Source organism: Crocodylus porosus, unplaced genomic scaffold (genome assembly GCF_001723895.1).
Source record: "Crocodylus porosus isolate Cpor-Errol unplaced genomic scaffold, CroPor_comp1, whole genome shotgun sequence".
In the NCBI taxonomy this organism is placed as follows: domain Eukaryota; kingdom Metazoa; phylum Chordata; order Crocodylia; family Crocodylidae; genus Crocodylus; species Crocodylus porosus.
In genome coordinates this window covers 11,636,504-11,650,041 of record NW_017728947.1, presented here as the reverse complement: position 1 = coordinate 11,650,041, position 13,538 = coordinate 11,636,504, and the positions used below count along the sequence as shown (strand labels likewise).

Sequence of the window (13,538 nt, the reverse complement as noted above, 5' to 3'; positions counted from 1 at the left end):
GATTGGTCAGGCACGATCTGCCTGCCACGAACCCATGCTGGTTTCCCCTCAGCATAACTTGCCCTGCCAGGCTCTCACAAATGTGAGCCTTGATAATTTTTTCAAAGACTTTGCCAAGGATGGAGGTGAGACTAACTGGCCTATAGTTGCCTGGGTCCTCCTTCCTCCCCTCCTCCCTCCTCTTATTTCTCAGAGGTTCTAAATTTGAGCTGTAGCAGTAAATGATGCCTGTAACATAAGTCTAAAAAGTAATTAAAGTTACTTATAGTTAATGCTTGTAAAAAATATTCTTTGATAAAAGCAATCTGCAAAATTATCTGTCAGGTACAGTCATATAAAATAGCTGTACAGAAACATCCAACTGTGCAAAGTTCACCTGAGTTTTGGCTTGATATATCCAGTAGTTTACCTAAGGCAGGGTGATGAGAACAATGGACCTGGATGCCAGCTTGGGGGAGGAAAAATAGCAGTTGCTGCTGCAACCATATGATTGAACCAGTTTTTCAGAAGCAGCTGTGTCACAGGGCACTTAGGTGCCTGCTCCTAAAAGAGCAGAAACTGCTTGGGAAGAGCCCAAAGAGCCAGCCAGGAGCCAAGGTGCAGGTTGCCATGGCAACCAGCTGATGAGGAAATTAGCCTGAACCTGCTGGCTGGAAGGGACAGGACCCTGGGTCCATATAAATCCCAGGACGGGCACTAGGAGGCAGTTCTCTGCTGGTGGCCAAGGGAGAAGGAGCCCTCCTGAAGCATGTGAAAGAAAGAGGCTGACTAAGTTCTGCTCCTGGTAATGTGGAGGGGCCGAACACACCTTACCTAGCTTGTGTTATGTTATAGCCGGGGGGGCTTATGTTTTGTTTGCCGTTTTATAAGACTGGTGGTTTCAGTGAGACTATTTGGGGAATGAAGAGGCTTCGTTGCAGGCCTATGGCAGTGTGGGGACCTCAGTGCCAGAGAGGGCGTGGCATTTGGGGTACACAGACCCAGTTGCCAGAGAGGGCTTGGCATTTGAGGAGTACAGACTCTGGTGCCAGAGAGGGCACAGAGACAGGGCTGCGGAGATCCCAGTGAGGACAAGGAGCCAAATTATGATGAGGCCTAGGCAAGACAATGTCAGTACCATCTGTGAGGCTTGGGGCATGGTAAAGGGGCATTTGGAGCCATGCATCTAGCCCATAAGGCTAGGGTGCCCTGAAACACCCATTGTAAAACAGGACCCACAAGGGGTTCAAGGAGTCTATCAAACCGTGTCTAAGAGGACTTAAAGGCAGCCTCTCTATTTTTATATTTTCCATCAAAGACATGGCAGGTGAGAACTGAGGGTGCCCATTGGGCCAAATTGGCACAGTCGAGGGGCCTTAGGAAATCACGGCTGTCCTTGAGGACCCTATCCCGTGAGAAGCTGGAAGTCACTGCTGCCTCTATGCATCGCAGCTGCCTCAGGTGTCCAGCTGACTTCTTAGCCTCTGGATATCACTGAAGATATTAATAAAAGCTCCTTTTGGGATACCACTCAACTAGTGATAGAATGACCTTTTTATAGTAGAAGGGAATCATAGTTGATATGCTTTATAAGCTTGCTTGACTGTGAATTTCCTTAACAAAGCCACAGGGAGCAACAGCTGAGTAGTTGAGCAAAGATAGTTCACTTAGGGCACATCTACACGTAGCCCTATGGCAGCGTAGCAATGCAGTATGTTACTATATCATGTGCTGAGGTGATGCAGTGATCATGTGTTTATATCCAAAAGGAAGTACTAAAGCACAGGTCCGTAGCAACATTTCCATATGGCAACGTGTAGACACACCTTAGTGTATCTACTTTCCTGCTGTTCTTCTGTTTAATGGAAAGTCTCTGAATATGAGCCAAGTATATCAAAATTCAAATATACCTTAAGAATGTTGGATATTGCACAGGCACCGTCAATGCCATCATATGAATGTCAGTGTCTACAGGACAGCAGCTCATAGATAAAAAAGGCATCATAGACAAGCCTAAGGAGTTTCTGCTTGGACAGAGAAAATGCTTCATATAAAAGTATCTATAGCTTTGTCTTCTCACCTACTTCTATATGAAGTACTCATCCAAGTGTCGTGAAAAACCATAGAGTCCCATCTGATTCATAGCTGAACCTGGACAATCAAATAGCATGCATGGCAAAATCCCAGCTATTTCCACAAGTCCCCGCCTGTTTAAGCTAAAACTTTCATATGTTCTGCCTCTGTAGAGTCCACAATATATGATACAGGGCTGCATGAATAATTTATCATCCTGATAGTAAAGTGAATTTCATTCTGATGGGTGTGTGGCAAAAATGGAGAAAGGGTTAAAACTAGAATACTTATCCAAATGTTCATGATCTTTGATAAAATGCAAGATTAACATGGGGGCAGGAAAACCCAGAACATGTTCATTTTTAAAAACTGACTTTCCTACATGATCTTGAAAATGACAGACAGTCTTGGCAAGGGGCAACATGTCAATGTTTGTGAAAGGAATACCTGTTCCACGTATCTCAGCTACCGCTATACTTTCTTAATGCTGACCTTCTCAATGGAGAGAGTGATGGTTGAGTAAAAATGTAACATGCTTCATTACTGATTTGCACCCCTATTTTGGGATACCAAATCACATGTGGTCCTGTAGTAATTGTAGATCCTGAACCCAGTAGCTAGAAACTATTGACCACAGTGTCCTTTGGACTTGTCAAGAACTAGCCAGAGAGGGGCTGTACAAGAACAATAAGATGCTACATATCCTCCCAGGTCCTAAGTACTGTAAAGTCTGTTTTGTCTCTATGGACTAATTTCAAATGATATTTTGGGTCCACCATAAGGCATGTTTGGACTGTATGTAATGAAGACTCAAACCCCTGCTTCCTTAGACTTGAGCTCATTTCATTTTAGATTCTCAAATTAATATTGTAGTCTGATGTAAAATCCAACCAAGTTATCCATCCCATTTACTTATAAGAACAACTAGGTTTTCAAGGCACTCCATATTAGATTAAGTCTGCTTCACTGGAAGTCATTTGGAGTGTTAACATTGTCTGGGCTGAGAAAAGAGTGAGGTGTATATGGGTGTATATGGAGGGCACCCTTTTGCATAATTTCTTCTCTTGAAGATGATGAGGATTTTTTTCTTTTGTTTTGAGGGAAAAGTGAATGATTCCCCATTTTAACCAACAGTTATTCTTTTCTAGGTTTTACCCAGTGAGTGTGTAATGCAATACAGTTATTTTTGCTCATTAAAAAAGGAGATTTAATCAATTTGTCAAATGTGCATTCTGTATTCCAAAAAATGAAAATCTATTATTCCAAGTTGAATGAACTGTACTGTACATCATACCAATGATGCTTGTGGTCATAAATCAAGACCTCAACATTTTAAAATTATTTTTTCAATTAGGAAACCTTGTTTCATATCTAATAAAGGCAAGACAGAGTCTGCACATAGTAAGAAGAAAAAGAAAGCCACAATCAGTCATGAAATATAATTACACAGTATTCAAAGCTGAATAAAATCAAAGTTTTAAATAATAGTAGCTTATAAAGTCTAAAATTAAAAGCAGTGGGATTAGAAATGGTAATATGGGAGTTGCAATAGGGAATAGATCAATACTTTCTCTCTTCTGGTACTGTATTTTCTTGAATCCAAGACAAGGTCCACCCCCCACCTTCAACAAGGCCTTGGATTTGAGTACAATTTGGCTGCTGCCTCTTTGATTCTAGGCCCAACCTAGGCTTAGGGTTGGAGCCAGCGTTTCAGTTGCTGTCCCCACCCCACATCTGCTTCCCACAGCCTCTGTCCCCCAGGTTCTACCTGGGGCATAGGCCAGGACCAGGTCTGCTATTGCTGCAGCCACTGATGTGTGATTGGCTGGGGGCCAGAATGACCATGTAATCTGTGTGTCTGGTTAGAATGGGGATAGCACTGGAACAGTGATGAAGGGTAAGTGGTGGCAGAGGAGGGTGGGTGGTGGGACAAATGGGTGGTGGGTCAGGTGCAGGGGGATACAGGCACTGGTGGGAGAGGGGTCAAGTGGTAGGGTGGTAGGTGCCAGGGGCTTCAGGTGCTGATGGCAAGAGGCACAAGTGATGGGAGAGGACAGGTGGCAGGGAACAAGGGGCAGGGGTCAGGCCACTTATCTCCCCCTATGGCTTGCCCCTCTATTGCTGCTTGCCCTGCTGCAGCAGTGGTGTGGGGGAGGGGGTACGCACATAAGTTAAAGCTCAAATATTAGATTCTATGTATGGAAAATTGTAACAAATTTATAATTTTTCTATGTGTAGAGTCTAATCATTGAGGGGGTTGTCTTAAATTTAAAATGTTCTTGGATTCAGGTCAATATAGTAACTTATTTCCAATATTGGCTTATTTTAGATACCTTTGACTCTCTTCCCCATATATATGTAATGTCCTTTATCATTTGTAATATTCTACAACAGTTGGTAAATTTCTTTTTATTCACTGTATAGACTAAAGCGTGAGAACTGATCCTGGCCTTGTCGCTTTTTTCTTAGCTAATTTAATAGCAGATTTTCTTACCTCAGGAAAGACCCTAGGAAGGGAGTGCTCGGGTAACTGAGGTTATGGGTGCAATATAAGGCTTACACAGGTATGTAGCTAGACAAAATTTAGAAATGCAATTCGAACTTTCCATAATCTTTTCTAGTGCAGAGGATTCTAGAAGTTTTCAAGCAGTCAACTGCAACAGGTGTCCAACGATCAGGGTGAGAAGGAAAGAAAAATGGTGGGAATTTCTTTAAGCTATCACAATAACCCCTGTGTTTACACTGTGATTTGTTTTTTAAAAAAAAAAAATCTACTGAGAGAGATTTATTTGAATTACGAAGTTATACAAGTGGATCAGTTTGGATAAAATGAGAACTAGCATTAGACTCTTCCTGATTTAATTTCTCCTGTTCCTCTGCACTGTGCGTTTGTTTCTTTGTGCTTCTTTAGTTCTCATCTGTCCTGCACTAGAACTAAGATTTAGGGAAAAGTCATTTTGTCTGGAGAGACTCATACTGAGACAGACTGTTGAAATATTTAGGAACAATTGTGTAAATTGACCTAGTTCTGTGGATTTCAGTGTAACTGAAAGATCTGACCTCTATGCTTAAAAAAAAGAAAAAGAAAGCTTATTTTGGGAGTCTGTTTTGTGGTTAAAATTTTAGATTCTGTTAGCTGTCTTGTTATAGATTTCTGTGTTGTCTCTGTAGACCAGATTTAAGAACTGTACTACACTGCACTACAATAATAGATATGGATAGGGCACAAACCTAAAGGGTACTTATTTTTTAAGTGGAAGCCTGGCTTTATGAAACTTTGAGGAATGTACAATTTTTTGCCATCTGTTTCTCTCCAGAATTCCATGTGTCCAGGCACTATTCCATAAAATAGCTCTCTATTTACCTTCACTTTCTAAATACTTTTTAAAATTGACTACTGCCATTTCAACTTTTTTTTGTGGACCTCAGCTCCTCTCCCTGCTACACTCTCTTGTTGCTTTTTGATATTATTTATTTTACCAAAGCATTCAGAAGTTTTGTATTGAATAATATTCTGAAGTTCTTTTTTGATTATTTACCAGGAATTTCGTATATTAGCAGCCAAGGAGTGATATAAGCATGTTTTGGGATGAAAATAGGTCATTCAGTTTGAGGCCCAGTTCCATCTTTACTGATTTTTTTATTTCACCTGATATTATTTAAAGATGTTAATACCATATAAAAAACAAAAGACCCAATAGAATAACATGAAAAAGAAAAAACCACAGGACATATCTAGGACCCAAAGAATCATGTTTATTAAATGTATGCAAAGATGGCCCAGTTGGAGATGTACTGCTGCCTTAACTTATTTCTGGGAAGCCTCTGTGAAAGTCAGAACACAACAAGGTGTTTACAGACTTTTTAAAGATAGACTGCCCTATTCTATTTACTTTCTCTAGGCACTTTGTTCCAAAAGCTCTGTTTGGTTTTCTCCTTTCTATACTAGTGATTCCATGATTGAGGAAAAATATCTTGGTGTCTCTTCTCTTGAAATACTAGATTCCCTATGACTTTGTATCAGGTCTTCAAGGCTAGATTATGATACTTTGGCTAACATTTCCACCCCCCCCCCCACTGTTATTTTTAGAATCCTTCAACTTATTGTTGTATCAACCCATGAATTAGGACAGCTTATAGTACAGGCCTGTGCACAACAGCTATTCCACTGACTGTAGCGGTACTATTCAACATGCATACAACTTAATTTGACATATCAGACACTGCCTTTTTTTAACCATTTAATATTATATGTTGTTCCACCTGCATTAGTGGAACCACAATAGAATAAACTAGATCCAAAATTTTTAGCATGTAGCACTTGCAGCATATATGTGAAAAAGCCATCAGACCTCACAAGTTTGTACTTAAGCCTCAGAAGACAAAGTTTTACTGCAAAACTAGGTAGGCATCTTTATTTTTCCTTTACATTGCTTTAACCTTTTTCCTGGGTCAGAAAGAAGCCTTTTAAGTTCTTTTCATTATTCATGCAGACACATTTACCTCTGCTTGGGCCATTAGTGAAAGAAGAAGCTGTTTTAATTTACATTTTCAAATATTTTGTTTGGAATCATGAGTTTGCAGTAATGTAGCTGGTGATTTGAAGGATGTACAGTAGGACTCTGTGAAGCTTTGGGTGCTGATTCAATTTGGAGGAGATTTGGCTGCTAAATCTCTGAATCGGAATTGAATTGGGAGACCATTAAAAAGGACTGAATTGATTTGAATCCCTCTGAATTGATTTGGAGAGCTGGACCTGGACTCTGTGACGGTAAGTACGGAGTGGGAGGGTGGGCTTTTCAAGCCAAGGTAATGGATGAGTCCTACTCCTCCAAGCCAAGGTGAAGGATGAGTCCCACGTAGCAACCAAGATCATGGAGGCCATGAACTGCTTGGTGCAGGGGTGGCTTGTTGGGCTGGATGAGCTCACCCGTGGGCTCCTGGTCACTGACAATAGGGCCAATATGGTCGAGGCAGTCCGTAATGCCAACTTTGTTGGCATCCTCTGTGTGGCGCACACAAGTTACATCTCATTGTCAGGGATGCCTTGGAGAGGGACAGGGCTGCCAGTGGTGGTGCCAGCACCACCAACAAACTCTTTTCAAAATGCAGGAAGGTGGCACGCTACTTCCACGAGACCATCAAGGGGGGCAAGATGCTGTGGGACAAACAGGCAGAGCTGAACGTCCTGCAGCGTAAAATCATGCAGGATATGGAGACTTGGTGGAACTTAACATACCTGATGCTTGGGAGGCTGGTGGAGCAACAAAAGGCCATCCATAATATGGCCTTGCTCAGGGAGACTGAGATCAGTGGCCCCTTTAACAGATCCGAGTGGGATACCATCTCCCAGATCTTGGTGGTCCTCAAGTCCTTCCTTGAGGCCACCGAGAGCCTCAGAGCTGGTGAGGCTCAGCTCCTTAGCCACATGATCCTTGTAGTGAGGGAACTTCAGAACCAAATGGAGAAAAGTTCCAGGGGATCTATGATTCTGGCTGGGGCAAGCTGTTGTCACCAGACATGCAGGCACTGGTGAGGCGGCTGAAGGAGGACATCAGGAAACTGCTTGATTCCTTGTGGTCCAGTACGGTCCACATGCTGGCCGCCATGTGTGACCAGAGGGTGAAGGGGTGCATAAGCGTATGCGGCAGCAAAACCGTGGATCAGTGGACAGAGGTGCTGGTGAAGAGAGTCAGGGAGGCACAATTGTGGAGGTGGGGGGACATGAAAGAGGGGGATCCACTGTCCCATGCCAGCACACCATCCACCAGCCAGTCTCCTCCTCCACCACAGGTGCTGCTAATGTGGGCCAAAGGCATGGTTTCCATGGTGAGGTTCAGAAGCACCAGACCCCACCATCAGGTAGGTAGGATAATCACACAAACTACAGGGGTTTCTTCAGCCTGACAAAGGGTTTTTCAACCCAAAAGCTTGCTAAGATATATTCCTTCAACTATTCAGTTTCTCTATTAAAAGATCAGATTGATCCAAAGAACCTTGTCTGCCAGTGCCATGTCCTTAGACCAACATGGCTCCAACCTACACCCCTAGAACCTGCCCCAGTCAGCTGACTGGAAGGAGGCAGGGCCCTGGGCACATCTAAGCCCTACGGCTGGGGCTGGCAGAGAGAGTTCTCTGGCAGCTGCTGGAAAAGAAGCTCCTGCAGGAAAGGGAAGAAAGGTTCTGTGACAGTTTGGTTGCCTGAGATGCTGCTGGTGCTACTGTACTGCAGCGCACTGCAGTGCTTACCTGTTGTTATTTAAAGTGGTGGATCAGAGGAGGCTGTAGGGGAGGAGGAGACCGCATTGGGACACACTACCATGTCTTGTAGAGGCCCCAGTGCCAATGAGGGCATGCCTTAACACACATACAGTGTCATGAGTTTTGGTTGTTAGCATCCTGAGATGCAGTTTCCCAGAAGTCCCTGCACCTATCTACTTGAAAACTGGCAGACTTCATGGCCTCAGCAGGGGATACCATGCCTGCTGTTTTCACCCTGCTGCGCCTTAACACACACACACGCACACACACACACACACACACACACACACACACACACACACACAGTCACACGTCACAAGTTTTGCTTGTCAGCAGCTTGAGGTGCAGTTTCCCAGAAGCCTCTGCACCAACCTCCTTGAAACTTTGTAGGCTTTGTGGCCTCAGCAGGGGCTACCATCCTTGCTGTTTTCATTCAAATCAGATAAGAAATGACAACATTATAGGCATTTTTGTGATTCCCCATTATAGCCTATGGGCAAAATGTTGAAACAAAACAGAATAGTGCTTTGAAACGAAACAAAACATTGAAGTGAAACACTGTCCCTTTCTAAATGGTGAAATGAAATGGTGCTGTTTCACACAGCCTTACTCTTAACCCCTGGACTGGCTGCATCTTAACACCTTTTAAGTGACTTAAAACACTCTTGATTCAGTTTAATGTTACCCCACTCCAGGGCAGGATTGTCTCTGATCCACCTTTTTTATTAAATTTTAGCCAATCTCTGCAGCTTTTCTGCTCAAGTTGAAGTCCTCCAGCATTCCAGGAGGCAGTGGGCCTGCTATACCTTCCAGCTCCAGTCTGAGCAGGAGCAGACCCAGCTGTGGATCTAAGTAGGGGAGGGAATAGCATCACTGCTGCTGCTAGGACCCAGTTCCACTCAGCCAGCCAGGTCAGAGTGACACAGTTTCCCTCCGGACCCAGCTGGTTCTGCTTTCAGTGGGGAGCAGAACCGAGTCTGAGCCATGTGGTTCCTCCTCCATTGGGACTCAGCTCCCAGCCTCAGCTGAGCCAGTCAGAGTGGTGGTGGAAGGCACGATGGCTTCCAGGAGCTAGGACTGTTACACTTGTTCTACCCTGAGGTTGCAGGTAGCCTGTCCTTCCCATAGCTCCTTGTCCTGCCTCTGCTTACCAAGCCTCTGGTGGCAAGTCACAGCTGTGCAAGTAAGGGGCAATCACAGCAGGGTTTTTGCTTTAACCTGCAGCTGCTCCACTAAGCCAAACAGCAATAAACTGATTAACATCTGCAGTGGTGAGGTGTAAGGTGTACACAGGGGTGCACATGCACCCCTGAGAGCACTGGTGTACCCCCTGATCAGCTGCACTCACTGCTTAGGCAATGGGTGAGGGGCCAGGCGGGAGTGCCGGTGCCCCTCCTGCAAGCACCAGCTGATGGTTGCAGCTGCTCCCAGAAGTGGCCGCAGCCACCAGTCACCCATGAACATTTGTTCAGTTTACAGTGTAAAGTCTGACACAGCCCTTTCACCGGCTTATGTGTTCTTTGAGATAGAAGTAGACCCGACAGGCAAAGTACTCTAATAAAGGCCATGCCTTTGGAAGACACTGCCAGATTAAAGTCTCTCCAGCTGTAAGAGGAAGGGTTACCATACCACCCTCGCTGAGCAACAAAGTATGCAACTTAAATTTTTTTTTTTCTTATTTTTGATTTGGGAGCCTATTTGTTTTAGAAAGATTTATTTACTAGTGTTTTGTGGATAATGCCATTTTATCTCACCTTCTGAACAGCCTGAGATTTACAGGAAGAACAACAAGTTACACACAGGCATGCATGCATGCACCCCTCCCTCTTCTGGTAGCCTTGTGGAAAGCCATAGAAAACCAGTCCTTAGGCAAGGCAGGTGCTGTTTACTACCACTACTACTTCCTATCCCAGGGGGCAGGATGTATAATGATTCTGTAGATTGCACTGTTATGGAAACCCCTTTTAAACTAGACTAAGCAATTGAATAGAATTGAAGGGGAGCTCAGGTGCTCAAAAGAGCTGTTAACTCTCCTGTAGATCTTGACGTTGTTTTCTGTTGTGATAAGAGGAGAATGAACTTTCAGCTGGTTGACTGAATATATTAAATACAGCAAAAGCCATGTTATCCAGCACCTTACAAACCATTATGCTCTATTAACTGGCATGCCAGTTGATACGGCAAAAGTGAAACTGGAAGTACCCATCATGGCACTTCCAGTTTTGCCAAGCCCCCATGGCCTGGGGCACAGCAGCCTGTCCCCAGTGTGCCCAGGGCCCCATTCCCTGTCCCTGGGCACACTGACACAATGGGAGGGGCGGCGTTACCTCTCAAGTAACTGGCATAACTGGTTATCCAGCACCCCCCCATTCCCCATGGGTGCCAGATAACACGGCTTTTGCTGTAGCATGAGACAAAGGGAAGATGGCAGGAAGATCCTTTCCATCCTTGAAGGAATGAAGATAACAATTTGGTTAAGGAGCAAAGTTTCATATTTAGGAATAATAAATCACCAGATATATGAATCTTGAGAAGACATGGTAATGCTAGCTTGCAGTTTGGAATTAAATTCAGCTCCAAGTAAAGGCTACTGTCTTCCTTTGTTCCTTCCATCAATTTAACATCTGTGGCGTGAAGACTGTAGACCATCTCCTATTTCAAACTAATGCTGTTGATCACCCAGGGAACAAGGAGGAATTATCCAGGCTGTTTCTTAAAGGTAGAAGCTTTTCCTTACTTTGTTGAAGGATAGAAAGGGGTTTCCTGCCATCTTCCCTTTGTGCCTCTCATGCTATTTAATTTATTCAGTCAGCTAGTTGAAAGTCCAGCCCGCTGAACATAATGTAAAGACCTGTGAGAGGGTTAACAGCTTCTATTGAGCTCCTGAGCTCCCCTTAGATTTTGTTCAATTAGTGAAAGAGAGGTTTCCATGACAGTGCAATCTGTAGAATGCTCAGCCTCAAGTTCTTGAGCATATTGCGTAGGAAACCATAGATCTAGACAGAGACCATAAATTCCACTATAAGAACACATTTTTTCCCAGAAAACATCTATATTTTAATATGTGAACCTCTATAGATTCTCTTGCATACAACAGCAAATGTTACTGGTATACTGCTTTCATCTTTTGACCCTCTTTCTAAAGCACTCATGTATACCTATTTTAAAATGGCCTGTTACTTTGAGCATCCTTTCTGGGAAAGGGTCAGAAAACAACCAATGTGTAGCCCAGATCATTTTGGGATAGCATGGATTTAATATCACCACTAAGAGCTCAGTAGTTCTATGCAGATGATACTACTTATAAAAGTAATGGGAGTCAAGAAGAGAGGTATTATATCTTTGATCCTAATGTAAACATCTAGTTTTCTCTTTTCCTAGATGAAGGTGTCAGTCCACCAGGCCAGCTTGCCTAGTGGGTAAAACCAGGCATGGAGCTTGGGTGTTGCAGGGGTAATGGCCAGGAATCACAGGTCAGGAGCCAAAATGCCAAGCCAGGGTCAGGAGCTGGGAATCAGAGACTTAGTTATCCTGTGGATTTTTCTTTGGATGTGGTAAAGTCTAAAAGTAAGCCAAACAGATATCAGGAATCATGAAGCAGATGTGTAGGAAGAATCTAGAGGCTGAAATCCAAGAGTAAGCCAAGGGCAAGGTCGGAAACCAGGGAAGTAAGAGATTTTGCTGGAAGGAGTTGCTGAGGACCAGTCTGTTGAACAGCAAGGCTCAAGTACTGGAGTAGTTCCTTAAATGCAGAACCAGGGAACATGGGGGTCAGCTGACCCTGTTTAGTGGTAACTGGGTCAGTACACTTAACAAGGGCTGTAGGGTAAGAGCTTGCCTGAGCCTTATGGAGCTGACCCAGACTGCAGTGCAGGAACCTTACAGAAGGTAAGGAAAAAACAGGAGGGAGAGAAAAAGACTTTATTTTTTGAGTTCTCCCTATAAATAATAAACACCACTTAGTAGCAGATAGTTAAGCAGGTGAGGGGTGGGTCCAGCAGTATATAGACCAGTGATTCTCAACCAGGGTGCCACAGCACCAGCTAGTATCAAGAAAATATATAGAATGGGACTGGTAATTATGACAGTGTGTCCAGATCATGGTCCCCTTAGGAGACGTACACACTCTTAATGTGAGAGTAGCGAATAGGTGAGAGAAATACCTATTTGGAATGTGAAGCATGTCATATCCATATTGTAGCCAGGCTGCAACTTCATTGGGTTACTTTTTGAAATCCACCCAATGGGAGAACATAGCCTTAATATTGTGATAATGAAGGCTCTATCTAAATTGTTTCCAATCTTTTTCATATGATTATTATTTTCTTTTTTACTCCTTTCACTTTAGAATGCACTATATTCAAGTGGATTCTGTCCAGCGCTGGATGGAGGACTTGAAGTTGATGACGGATTGTGAATGTATGTGTATTCTTCAGTCGAAGCCAATCGGCATAGAGGATGATGCACAGAATGAACTTATTCTTTCGTCGCAGTATAGCGTGTGGGATAACTTGCAGTTGTTATTAAAAAGAGCTTGGATCATAAGCACAGAGTTGACTAGGATTGCTCAAAAACTAGAGAAGAGCAGATGGCAGAGAGTCCACAGCATGACAGTAAGAGTCAATTGTCACGTACGGTCAATGATAAATGAATACAACACATTTACCAGACATTCTTCAGAAGAAATGCACAAGGTAGGATTTTTTCTCCAATATATTTTTGTTTGTCAGCTTTGTTTTTATAAATTGTGTTTAGAATGTGGGAATTCTGTCTTTTGGGAACAAGCCTAGGTATTTTAGCTTGTTGTTTTGTCCAGTTATAATAAATGTTACTTATTCTCAGTAAGTCATAAAAAGACCCATTGCCATTCCTCTAATTTAGAGCTTTCCAGTCCTCCTTTGCCTGTGAAGACGTGTATCTTATGTTTGGAACCTAGCATTGTTATGGGCCTGATTTTGCAGCTTTTATATTACTGATGCACGGTTTATTCCATATAAGACTACTGGAATCAGTATGAGCAAGGAAATGTTGCTTTATGGTACTGACATTAGCTTAGCTTCAGTTTTCTTATTAGTCCTATACCTATCGAGGAATGCCAGTTAAAATATAAATTAAGAACTTGGTGTCATGAAACATGTGACTTTGTCCCCTTCTACACATTACAGTGAATGATATTTGACATTGAATGACATTGAAATATCATTCAATTGACTCCTTAATGGTGC

The 13,538-nt window shown here is 43.2% G+C and overlaps 1 protein-coding gene across 2 annotated transcripts in view; it reads left to right on the top strand.

Moving 5' to 3' along the window:
- INSC (inscuteable homolog (Drosophila)) overlaps nucleotides 1-13,538 on the top strand; it is a 272,831-nt gene that overhangs the window by 136,419 nt on the left and 122,874 nt on the right. For both annotated transcript variants that reach the window (XM_019552259.1, XM_019552260.1), the window contains exon 3: nucleotides 12,662-13,007. In XM_019552259.1, coding sequence (XP_019407804.1) covers nucleotides 12,662-13,007 — 346 coding nt within the window. The remainder of the gene's footprint in view (nucleotides 1-12,661; nucleotides 13,008-13,538) is intronic.